The sequence below is a fragment of the Drosophila gunungcola genome (genome assembly GCF_025200985.1).
Source record: "Drosophila gunungcola strain Sukarami chromosome 2R unlocalized genomic scaffold, Dgunungcola_SK_2 000013F, whole genome shotgun sequence".
NCBI lineage: Eukaryota > Metazoa > Arthropoda > Insecta > Diptera > Drosophilidae > Drosophila > Drosophila gunungcola.
Window position 1 is genome coordinate 310,545 of NW_026453171.1, and position 12,753 is coordinate 323,297.

Genomic DNA, 12,753 nt, shown 5'->3' on the forward strand with positions numbered 1-12,753 from the left:
GTTTTATACATTATTTTTAGGCTAAGCGATCAAATTATGGTTCCCCTTATAGACAATTCACAATCAAAACAAAGAATACTAAACAGCACTGCCTTATTAAAATAAAACATCGTATTTATGAATCAACGATAGCCTTATTCTGCTGAGTGCACAGAACAGCATTTATGCAGGCTAGTCAAGGGTAAACTGAATTTTTCAGCTGCTTCAGCAGACGAAATGCGCCACAAGTAGCTCTGACGATGCTCCAATAATAATGCGATTAGATTTGACAAATCCAATTTCAATGACACTTGCTAGCACAACATTAATGAACTGCAAATGTTTGTCCTCTCCGTTGCCCTTAACCCTTAACCTTCCCCCTCCCTCTCCCCGCTGTGTGGCACGTGGCTTGCGTTTCAATATTTGCATGTAAATTTAAGTTCGCCCAATCGAGTGCAACAAATCGCAGCTCAACAGCATATCATACTTTGCATATTAATGCCACCAGCAGCAAAAGCTTCGAGCGTTTGGTGCTGGCGTCCACGGCAAAAGCACTCCACGGTGGATCCACCGCAGTGGAACTGAATGTCACAACCATCGCACAGTGGGGGAAATTTGTATTCGGTTCCCGATTAATTAGTTTCTGTGAAAGTAGAAGGTCAAACCACACGCGGATCCACAGGGACTATTTTGGTTTTTAATATACTTAAAAAGACATGAAACAAAACAGCTGCTCCTACTTTGTGAGTTTAAGAATCGTAAGTTCTCCATCAAGAACATGGTTTTCAATTTGCATGCTCTTCAGTACTCACTCGCGAAAAACTAGTTTAATTGGTTTTTGAGCTGAATGCAGTTTTTTCTCAATTTAAGAATAAAATTATCTAAAAACAAATCTCTTATTACTGGGCATTAGAGGGGCCATTTTGAAATAAACTTTCGCTGCTTAGGAAAAACTAGGATCTGCATGCCAAATCATTAGCTTTTGTAGTTTCCGAGATCTCGAAGTTCATACAGATGGACAGTCGGACAGACGGTCAGACAGACGGACATGGCTAGATCGACTCGGATACTGATCCTGATCAAGAATATATATACTTAAAAGGGTCGGAAACGCTTCCATCGTCCTGTTGCATACTTTTTAACGATCACAATATACCCTTTTACTCTACGAATAATGGGTCTTATCTAACAAAAATAATAGAATTATAAAGTAATATCAAATTGGACGATTATCTCCACCGTGCACCGCCACCGCCAAGGGCAATTGGAAAGCGAACGGCAAAGCATCAGCTCCAGAGAAAATGCTGCAAATGAAAGCAGGAAAATTATTTGTTTTCCTCATTGAAAATCGCGCAGAGTCTGCTCTAGGAAAAAATAGTGCACTAGAAAAAATGAGAGAATTGCTGAATAAAATGTAAATGAAGATGTGCTGTGCTTGGAAATGGAAATATGGAAGTGGGAAAGGCCAAGATAGCGAATTGATTGGAGCAGATTCAAGGAGAGGCGACTCTGCAAACTTAAAATTTTCAATGAGTTTGTGGCCAACAGATTTTTAATCAGTCTCTGCTGGCAAAGTGGTTTGCTAAGGATAAAGGCATGGGAAAAATGGTTTAATACTTTATCGACTTTTAATAACTTAAATATTTACAAATATTTAAAAATTAATCTATGTTTCACTTTCAAATGCGTCCTTAAGGATAACTGAAAATTTCAACTGTAGCACTTTTCGAATCTTTTCAGACTTTACTTTTGAGTTTCGGCAGTTACCACTGCGGCACTCAAATTGAGAGTCTCTTCGGACCCCCTTTTATGTTTTGACACATTATTTTCGCCATGGCACTTCCCGAATGGCGAGAGTCCAGAGATCCGAGGATCCAACAGCTTGCAAGGTTGAAAGGCGCATTTAGGACCCATTACCATTAGAGGACACTTTGCTTTGCTGGAAATCGACCATAAGCTCGGCCTGGCATCCTTTGGCCAGGACATTTGCATGATTTTTGCAAGAGTAATAAACGTGGCTAGCGAATAGATGAAAAAAAGAAATGAGAGCGGAACGGGGGAGGAAGAGCCCTGACAATACTTAATGTCAGTCACGTAGCAGGGACAGGGACAGGGACACTTTTCGTACATTGACATGGCCAGCTCCTCCTCCCCGTGCCCAGATCCCTGCCACTCCCGGTGCTCCAGCCAGTTCTCTGGGAGGACTCATCGACAAACTGCAGGAGCCGTGTCCTGGCATAACTGCCTTCTGGAGGATGGCTCAGTAAGTTGGCAAGCAAATCGCTTTGTGCCCGGCACTTGCACCTCTCCATTTTGTCATTGATTTGCAGTCATTCTTGCACAGCAAAAAAAGGAGACTCCACTTGACCTTAGATTAATACATATTTAAGTAAATATGAACCAAATTTGTTTGTTTAATACTTTAAAACGTTAAGATTTAATTAAATAAACTAGAAATGAGATTTCATCAGAAGAGACAAAAGTGATCTTAATCTTTCTGAAGGCCGATTTTGAAATTTGAGATCAGATCTTTTAAGAAATTCGATTTTATATTTTGATTTTTTCATTTATTTTTATTCTTTTAAAAATAAAAGCAAAATTATAATAACGGATTCCGATTAATGCTAATAAAATTAAGTCTACAATTTTTTAGCTTTGAATGCTGTATTTTTTCTAGTGGCAGTGTGAGTCAACATGGCCCTATCCGAATTTTCTAATCAAAAAACTTTAATGAAGATGACCGGAAATGTTAATTTACCTTGAAGCACAAGTCCAGTGCTTGCTAATTTTCTCTTATTTCCCCTTTGACAAGTCACAAAACACAGACACATGGAACGCTCAAGTTGGCTAAACACGGTTATCACTTAGCTGCCTTTTCAGTCCCATGTCGAAGCCAAAGTGTTGACAGTTTGATGCGACAAACACACACACACACACCCACACACAACCACACACACACACACTCTGAAAAGGACCCTGAACTTTGGACAGCTCGAATGTTTTGTATACAAATGCAGTTTCCATTGGCTCAACTGCAGGCCAAGTTTTGCTTTTCAATTTCGAAACCCGAATGAAAACACACACATATGGAGTGCAGTAAAGCGAAGGGTGCAAAAAGTTTTTAGCAACACAAAAGCAAGTCTTGCGAAAGTTATGTCCCACTCTCCTAGGGGTATTATTAGAAATTGAATTAGATTTCATTCGGCAGCAGGCAGAACAATCCCAGATCTACTTAAATTGCAAAAAATTGCTTGGGTTGGGCCCAGTGTCGGATCGAAGAGGGGTTTTCAGATCAAATTTTGTTTTAGTACACCAAGTGGGGCGGTTTTTCATTTCACCCTTGAATCCGCGCATGGTTGGGCTTAGGCTCTCCACAAGTTAGCACAACCTCTTCATTTCGAAAGAAATGCAGTCACATCGAAAGTTTGCAATCAAAAAACTTTGCTTCCTGCCCAAAATTTGCGTGCTGAAAAAAATAACCTTAGCATTAAATACAGTACAAAGTTGTTCTTAGCCCCCGTGTTGCCCCGCCCCGTGCTAATCCTTTTAATTTTGAACTTCAACTTTCGCCGTCGAGCAGGGAAAATAAGATGGAAAATAGCCGTAGAAGCTGTAGAAGTAGAACCAAACATGCGACGCACTCGGCGAAAGTTTTTTAATAACAAGCCCTGTGAAAGGACGACGCAGATCCATCGCAGTTATCAAATGGGCAGGAGGGGAATAAATTCCGCTCCCGACTGCACGTACACTGCATACATTTCCCGTTTCGGTCCGATGCCCCGACATTTGTTGCCCGAAAAACCCGAAAAGTTTTGGCATCAACTGCGCCCGAAGCGGTCGAACCCATCGCTTTCTCATCTCTCTGCAGATCTCCGGTGAAGTCCAGCCAGCGAAATGCAAATACAAGTTATAATAATTCTTTTTCAATTTCCAACCAAAGCAAGCACTTAAGGGGATTTTAGTTGCAGGGTCGGGCTTAGAGACGAAATGCAACTGGCCAAAAAGGGGGGCGTTGGGGAGGTGGAGCTGCCTTCGTGTTTGTCATTTGGCCTCATCACTTCTGTGATTGCGCTGAAATTTGCATAATTCCAAGTAAACAAGCAATTTCATTGAGATCGTGGACGCGGGTGGAAATGGCAAGCAGGATTTGGAATTAATAACTCTTTGCTGCAGAAATTGGATAGCATTCGCTACTCCGACAGCGAAATGAGACAAAAAGTTAAAGACCAAAAACAATGTCCCAAAAGTTACACTCTAAATAAAATTGAAACACTTTGCAGTGGGTATTAGAATTTCACACAGAAGTTTGCAGCGCAGTGAAACAGAAATTTCCGACCCTATAAAGTGTATATATTCTTGATCTGTTAAACTAATATTTTATAATATTTGTTTAATTTTAATTGTTTGATACGGGCTTTGTCGGATGGTAAATGCTGCCAAAATTATAAATTGCCAACGGGTAAAGAAGAAGAAAATTTTGAACAACCTTATTAAATTCTCAAAAATACTTCATAAAAAAATATCTATGTAGCGTTTTTTTTTGAGTTACCATAGAAATTTGCTGGCTTTTCCCAGCTTTTTTCCAAGGCAACCCTGGTTTTAATGTGGCCGCACACGCACGGAAAAAAATTCCCTTAGTAGCCAGGAAAATTCTGTCAAACACATACTTTCCTAATTTTTCGTTTGAATTGTTTTGTATGTACTTAAAAGTCAAAATACCTGGACGGATCCCCCTCCCAACTACATCACGTTGATTTGCTAATACTTTTCGAGCAGCGCTGAGAGGAGAAATAAAGTAAGTTCCCAACTTCCTGGCCCTGCTTTCAACCGGTAAAGTTTCGCTTCGGCAGCGATAAAAGTTGCCCCAATATATTTTTACCCAGGAGAGTGCAAATAAGTGGCCCAATAAATTCGTTATTATGTTCCTACTTATGTCAACTCACCTCGTTGCAGCGATATTTGTGTATTGCCGTGTCAAAAGTTATCGCCACAGCGAACTGAACAGCAGCAATTCCAGGCTCCATTTTCGGCTCGAGTGCCGATGACAAGCTTTTGGGTGGTGTGGTGGCCATAAACGAAAGCTGCACCATGGGGCAATAATTTCCGACCGTTTTTGTGTGCCTGCCATGGTCGCAATTTAATTACTGGGCAGCAGTTAATATTGACAGTAGCCACAGCCCAAGCTCACCGTAAAACCGTTTCAGCTGAGCGTAAACCCATAAGCCTGTCAATCGCAAAAGGTCGCTATCCTGCCCTCTTTGTAAAGAACTTTACCTGTAGCTATGTACATCAAACGAAAATACGACATTTTAGCCGGTATTAGAAAGGCGGCAATAGGGGAAAATGTAGGAGTACGAAAATATTTAATGTTCCAGCCAATGGTATTTAGCTTTTTAATGCCCATTTCTTGTATAGCAAAAGGGGTACATTGATTCTGGTATATGGTTAAAGGCACCATTTCAGACCATATAAAAAATGTCCGCTTTAAAATGGTCCTGATTAGTTTTTAGCTGCTCGTAGCACTTTTTATAGCTGCATATCCTGTCAGAGATTTTGAAGCAATCTTAAATCCTTCCAGCAAACGATGCTGCCGGCAATAAATGATTATTTTATGAAATCCAAAGCCAAAGCCGAGACCGAAATCCCAATGCAATTTCACTTCTTCGGTTTGCTTTCCCAGGCGACTTGGCAACTTTTAATGGCCCCACTAATACATTTAAGACCCTGGATAAGCACACACACACACATAAAATGGAGATTCGAGTCCTGTATACAAATAATTACATGGCAAAATATTTACATTTTGGTTTTGGCTTATGCACCGAATAGGCCAGCAGACGCCAGAGGTGGCGAGGTTTTTGGGTTTCGGTGGGTTTCGGTGGCTTGTGCTTGGGCAGCAACTTTTCGGCCACTTCATATTTCATAAAAACATGCATTATGACTATTTTATGAAGCACGCGCCGAGAACTTTGGCAGTCAGGATGCAGGATGCCCCGCCGCCACGCCACCGATGAGTCCTGTGTTTGCTAGGTATTTATTCGAGTTTCCCAGCCCGTGCTCCTGTGTGTGTGTGTTTGTGTGTCCTGGCACAAAGCCTGGCACATAAACCGACATCGTTGTCCCCTGGCCTTGTCCTGGGCCTATCTGCTTTATGGCTCAGCGCTTCCAGTGCATCCAGCAAATAGCATCCAGCAACGTGGCCCAAACAATAGGATCCCACATTCATGGCCTGTGGGGGTCGCAATTTCATGTGCCCCAAATGGCCCACTTCGGAGCAACCAAACTTTGGACGCACATAGTCGTAAAATGGGCCCGTCAGATGTGTAACTGACCTATCCGTCTATCCGTTTTGTTGGCCATCTGCAAATTAATAATTCGACCCACTTTGAGTGGCCGGCCGTCATTTGCAAGCCTCTCGGTTAGTTTGTCCAATACCCGAGCACTTGCACCTGACTCGCCTTGCACTCCAAGTCTTGATTACATTATGCCTAGGCCCAATATTCATTTCTCAAAGTGACGGGCCCTTGCGAGATTCCGGCTTGTTGGGTAATTAGTTGATTACTGAACCGAGCGATTAGCTGGTTAATTGAAAGGGTAAACTAAGCATTGGTTAAATGCCACTTGCAGCTGATTTCCAATAATCCCTTTACTGGCCATTCGTCAATGGAGTGCTTAAAGTGCAAACAGGGGGAGATTCTGGGTAAACTTACCAGTCTAGCCTGCTTTTATGAAGCACAAACGAGAGCTTTTTTAACTAAGGCATATTTTAGACAAAGGATTTCTAGCTTTTTTGTTTAAAATTGACATTTATGGGGGATTTTTAAATGTATTAATATTTAGTAACAGAGCACACAAAAAAAAACAAAAAAATAAACAAAAAAAAAAACCCAGTAAAAGCACATTAAAACAAATTAATTTCTATTTATTGAAAAATGCTTTGGAAAAGTTATAATTTGTCCAAACACTGAATTAAAAAAACATTTTTCCCTACATTCATAAATGTGTGATAAAAACTTATTTCGTTTTTAAATTTATATATTCTTGTTATTCATTACATTAATTTTGTTATTAATTTGTTCTTCTTTTCATGGTCTTTAAAAAATATTACTACAAGAACTTTATCCGAGTCCAAAATATTAATTCTAACAATTGCTGGTCAAAACAGTCTAAGCTACCTGAACTCGACAGCTTCTTGCCAAAATAACATTTAATGTTCCTTGATTGACATTTTCAATTAACTAACAACTGCCATTCAGTATTTGACCAAACGTACCTCGTCGAGCAATGCTGATTCGAAGATTGACTACATCTGTGTAAAGTTCATGAACTTGTTCGGCCAACTGATGGATCTGGCTGAGGACTCGTCGATAATTATGATGCTGGTTAGCTGCACAATGGCCGTGGCTTTTATTCTGAATATTCGAGCGGGAAGCACTATCTTTCGGAATGTGGTCAAAGCGGTGGAAAACATGAGACTCAAATCGAGGCTAGACCGCCAGCCCTCACCCATTAACATTGCGAACGAGGTTATCAAGAGGCAGCTGAAGTTGCCCTTGAGTTGGACAAACTACAAGGATCTTCCTATGGCGGTGGTTCTCGAAAACAATGGAAGTACGGCGATCCTGCGGATTTACACTGCTCCCAACTTGTTGCCCCACCTAAGTGGAGCCGATTTGGGCGGTAGCTACCACTTTGTGGAGGCAATATTTAAGTGGGGCATCCTGCGATCCGAGCATTCCATAGGGCGGGAGAGGTTCTGCCTGGAGATGCAGGCGCTGCATCGATGTCCCCAGAAAAAGGGAACCAGTGAATATTTGACAATATCATACCTATTCGTGCTGACTCCCTTTAAAAACGAACCACTCACGCAGATCGTCGATCACCTCAAGTGGATCCTGCGGCCAGGATCTTCGATTGAACTGCCGCCCTTCGATTTGGGGTCACTGCTTCGTCCTTTCGCCGGAGGTCACTACATTTACCACGGCACCTACGACAACGGAGAGGTGGTGCTGCCCACCATCTGGCTGATCGACTCCCAGATCACTGGGGTCAACTCCCACCAGATGGCCCAGTTTGAGGTCCTGCGCCGAAAGGATGGCAGCAGGATCTGGAGCAACGTACGAGAGCCACAGCCGCTGGGCAGCCGAACTGTGCTCTTCCATTACTGAGAACAGGGAATTTTTTGCCATAAATCTACAAACAATCCCAATATATAATTAAACCAATAATGTATGATATTTTATTTGTATAATTGGTTTAAAAGGTATCTTACATTTAATAATATAAAATTATGTATACTACAACCTGTGCTAATATGCCCTCGTCATTATCGAATATGCTAAATTTTTTTGAAAATCTTAGAATTGTTACAGAGATTGAGTATAAAAGTAGACGTGATGAAAATAAACCTCTGCATTTCCAATCAGTGCCTTTTAAATGTGGAGCTTCAACGTTGGGCGACTTGCATGGATGTGCGGTGAGCTCGAGAGTCCTCGTTTCCAAAGGAGCAGTCGAGCAATTCAGTTCGTGATTCGCACCTGATGAGCAGTCCATCAGCTTTGACTCGGGATCCTGGCCAACTATTTGCCTCTTTGACCGACTGCCTGCAGGTGCAGCCAGGCAAATAGTCAAAGTCCAAAGCGGAGAATGCACGAGCTGCTGGCCTGGGGAATTTGTTCATTTCGTTTGGTCAGAGGGATAAATCGGAGAATGCCTCGCTGCCTGCCTGCAAATGCTAAAACAGTTGCGAAAATTGTCGAAATTAATTTTCAATAAACGCCCGCTGGCCAGAAAGGGAATCGAATGCTGATTGGCTAAAAAGTTTCGCTGAAAATCGCTTTGAAATGGGAAGCCGGCAAGCAACCGGAACCGACGTTTCAGGCCAGGAGCAAATCGTTGAATTCCGGGCTGGGGGGAGCTGCCCAGCACCAGCACCATCAACTTCAGCATCACCATCACCAGCAGCAGCACCCACATCCACCGCAAAAGGAGCCGACGGATGGGCTGCATAGTTGGCTACTTCAAAAGCGGTGGCGCAAATTGTTCCTGACTACGGCATTCCTTTGCACGAATATCAAAAGGATTAGCTTTGGGGTTGGCCAGGTCCAGGCAGCTAAAATAATATATTTAATTTCCATCGCCCCACCTTGACGCCGGCAGACATTCCGAACTGGCAACTCCTATTACGATTTATTTCAGCCGAGAAACCAGCGTAGGAAATATTTGCGGCGAAAGTTTAAAATAATTGTTGATGTATTGTAACGAACCAAATAGTGGGCGTGGCATAAAGTAATTCAATGACCGAGCAAAGGAGCAGTTAGAGTAGCTAAAAACAGAAACTGAGCCTCAAACAGGACAACCGAATAGTTTTCGCTTGGGGAAATTGTTTCAAGTTGTGCCCCGTCTCGTTTGCATACACATAAATATCGCTGTTGTTTTCGAGTGGCCAAAGTTCCAGTCCAAATGGCAACACAACCATCCATCCAACTCAACCAGCTCAACCCATCTTCGCTGCTTAGCCGTCAGCAGTTGCAAGTCAAACAATTAAAACAAGCTCCAAACAATTTTCATTTAGATGCGAATAACAAGTTTTGGGTATACGCATACTATATGCACTCGATCAGACTTTGACGAAGTGTGAGAATTTGCTATCAATCAGGTTGAAGCACTTAAAACGACAGAGGTCAGGCACTAAGACCGATTGAGAGGCAATTAGTTGACCAAATTGGGTTGAAATTAAAATATTTAAAAACAAATAATAAAACTGTACAATTAATTTTGCAACACAAACAAACAATATAAACAATTTCCATATTTATTTGATTGTTAAATAATTTAAATGATAGCAAAGCTTACAAGTGTACTGCTTATTGACTATCTATTTGTTGAGATTTTATTGATACTCTTGAATGGGGCAATGAGGTTGAACTTACTACAATTTCCTATCAAATGACTCTATATACAAACAAACAAGCTTGAATTGATTAATATTTGTACTGAAAGCAACGTTTACGACAGCATTGCTTATTGAATATTTGTTTTTTGTTTTTAATTAAAATTAATTTGCACGTCCCTACAAATCAATCAACAAGTGTTCCGTTAAATATATTAAATCAATATTTTGTTTATAAAGCTTAGCCTAATCTTTTTTTCACTTAACGAATTCTGGTTTTATCCCCTAACAAAGAGTTTTAAAATTGTAGCTAGAAGCTTGCAACGCAGAAAGACAGCTAGCTAAGCAATTTTTTTTGTAAAATATATATATATTCACCTATTCATGATTATTTTAACCTTTAAGTTAATTACTTAGAATATGCCAAAAATTTTATGATTGGATAGCAAAGTTGTTAGAGTATTTAAATCACGCCTTTTATAATTTTTACTCTTAGTTGTAAAAATTCAAAATGTTCTTGTCTTCTTGGAACTGTTCCTTTTAAATAATCTACTCCCATCTACGAATTTATTTGTCTTTTAAACCAAATTTTGATTTAAATTTTGTTGACATTATAATGCTTTTTCTGTAAGATCATTCACCTCCCTTTAATATTTATGATTTCGTCAAACTTTAGTGGACGTTATGCATATTCATATTGTTATTTATTTATTTTCCGTTTTAAGGGAATCAAATTGAATAACAAAAACAAATTTGTTAATTTTAGTTTTGTTTATTTGAAAATCAAAATAGGTTAGCAAAGAAATTCGAAGTCATTCCCAAGTCCTAACCGGTGCGGATGTACTGGGTGTTGTCAGTCTGGATGAGCACGGTTCCGGCTGCAATATTAATTATTTTTTAATAAATTTATTTATATTTAAGTTTGAGGTTTGTAAATGTAAGCTTACGTTGGGGAACGGGCTCAGCATTGGCGAGGGCAGCGAACATGGCCAGGAGGAGGGCAGCGGCTTGGAAGAACTTCATGTTGATTTGGGTGGTTTGGTGGTTTGTTGGTTGGCTTTGGTGTACAACTGAGTAACTGATGCCCCACTGCAGAATGGGAGCTCTTTTATAGCAGAACGTTCAGTCAGCGATCTGGGCAATTCCAGCCTGGGGTATTACACAGGTTAAAAGATCGGTTTAATCATTTCACTCGTCAATCCGAGATTCGATTGTTGTTGATGCACGGCGTTGGCGATTCATGTGAAGCGAGAACCTGTCTGGGTTTTCTACGCAATTCAATTAGCGCTGGTTATTGACATTCGCATACGAGCACACGTAGACGAACGACTATTAGAATAACTGGAACTGCGCGCAAACAGCGCATATGCAATCCAGTTTTGTATTTTTACAATACCCTTTTATTGTAGTTTCTCCGGAAAAAATGGCAGTTAATGGTTTCCCAATGAAATTAAGTCAAAATTTTATTATGTTCTTGGTATAAACAAATTAATTAAAAGATAATACAGCACGTTTTAAAAAAATTGTTTTTGTTTATATTTATAAACGCTTTGGTGACCGATTGGTAAAAATTATAAAGGAAAACCTGGCAAATTTTGAGAAAATAACTCGAAATGTAAAGAGTTTTAGAAATTTTGATTTTTACATACACAACAAAAAAATTATCATAGAAACTAAACTATTGTTACATGTATTTTAAACTAATAGGTATTAAACATTTCTTAATACGATAAATATTAAATTATTACCACGAAAGTATCGAAATAAAACTTATGTGGCTTAAAAATAGGGCCTTACACTAAAGTTTTAGACTCTTCGGTATAGAAATGAAACTAAAGTTATATTATTTAGTATTGAATTTATAATGTAAGTAGTTCATTTTCAAGGCCCTCTTATCAAAACGAAACTAACAATTTTTTTTATGGTGTAGAGTTAATCCCCGTCAGCGGTCAACAATTATTTTTAAGCAAACAATTTTATTTTAGGAACAAATGTTTACAAATCAAAAAATACAAGACAATATTATTTGTTTTTAAACGAGCTTCTTCAAATTATTTGATTATGTTAATGCTTTTATGATTATTAAATTTCGATTACAAATTGGTTTCAGATAACGAAGTGCATTGCCTCCATTTCAGATCGCGTTCGTATGTTCAGAGCTAATCAAAACGTATAATTTTATTTTGTTACATCTTTTGAATATTAAGTTTTATTTTAATTTATGATTCGTAAGATTTGATTTGTAAGTTTTTTTTTTATTTATATTTTTTTATATTTTATATTTTTACATTTTCCATGATTATCTTATATTTATAATCATTTTACTAAGGGGTAAAAAGTACAAAATCGATCAAAAAATAAATCAATTTACCCCTTTAAAATCTTAATTATCATGGAGGAACAATTAAAGTATAGCCGCATATCAGTTGCACGCGCATTATCAGATCAGATCGCGTTCAATTTCCAATCGTGACCCTGGGGTATTTTGATGCCCAATGGAAATTCCGGATTTCCAAGCCCTCAATCAGCGATCACTGCATCGGATCAAGCTATAAAAGCCAGGCTCTCGCAAGATCGATTGTCAAAGTAGAACTTGAATTCACTCTGTAAACATGAACTGTCTGAAGATCTGCGGCTTTGTCTTTGCGCTGATTGCGGCTCTGACGACGGCAGAGGCTGGTGAGTTTAAAAACAGCCAACTTATAAAGCACATTGCACTTATCAGTTATTTTTTTATACAGCTACCCAAGTCTTGAATGCTGGCGGACACACACTGATTCAAACGGATCGCTCTCAGTACATTCGCAAAAACTAAAAAACCTCAAACCCTTACAAAATGATTCAACAAATAAAAATTATTTAAAAATTGAAATCAAACTGTA

General features: G+C 39.4%; 3 protein-coding genes across 3 annotated transcripts in view; 2 read left to right on the forward strand and 1 right to left on the reverse strand.

The window, feature by feature from the left end:
• Nucleotides 1–4,773: 4,773 nt before the first annotated feature.
• LOC128256142 (carbonic anhydrase 4) lies at nucleotides 4,774–8,195 on the forward strand (the record flags this gene model as incomplete). Its single annotated transcript, XM_052986271.1, has 2 exons — nucleotides 4,774–4,809; nucleotides 7,236–8,195. Coding segments are annotated over 2 exons (948 nt in total), but the record flags the coding sequence as incomplete, so codon positions are not given.
• A 2,437-nt stretch (nucleotides 8,196–10,632) lies between these two features.
• LOC128256147 (daisho1) overlaps nucleotides 10,633–12,753 on the reverse strand; it is a 75,189-nt gene continuing 73,068 nt past the window's right edge. The window contains exons 2-3 of the mRNA XM_052986277.1: nucleotides 10,819–10,923; nucleotides 10,633–10,749 (exon numbers count right to left, since the gene is read on the reverse strand). Of these exons, the coding sequence (XP_052842237.1) occupies nucleotides 10,697–10,749; nucleotides 10,819–10,894 (129 nt within the window). The 5' untranslated portion in view covers nucleotides 10,895–10,923 and the 3' untranslated portion in view covers nucleotides 10,633–10,696. The remainder of the gene's footprint in view (nucleotides 10,750–10,818; nucleotides 10,924–12,753) is intronic.
• On the forward strand, nucleotides 12,484–12,746 carry LOC128256146 (daisho2). The gene is made up of 2 exons (XM_052986276.1): nucleotides 12,484–12,550; nucleotides 12,613–12,746. The coding sequence occupies exons 1-2, from the start codon at nucleotides 12,484–12,486 to the stop codon at nucleotides 12,684–12,686; spliced, it is 141 nt and encodes a 46-aa protein (XP_052842236.1). The 3' UTR covers nucleotides 12,687–12,746.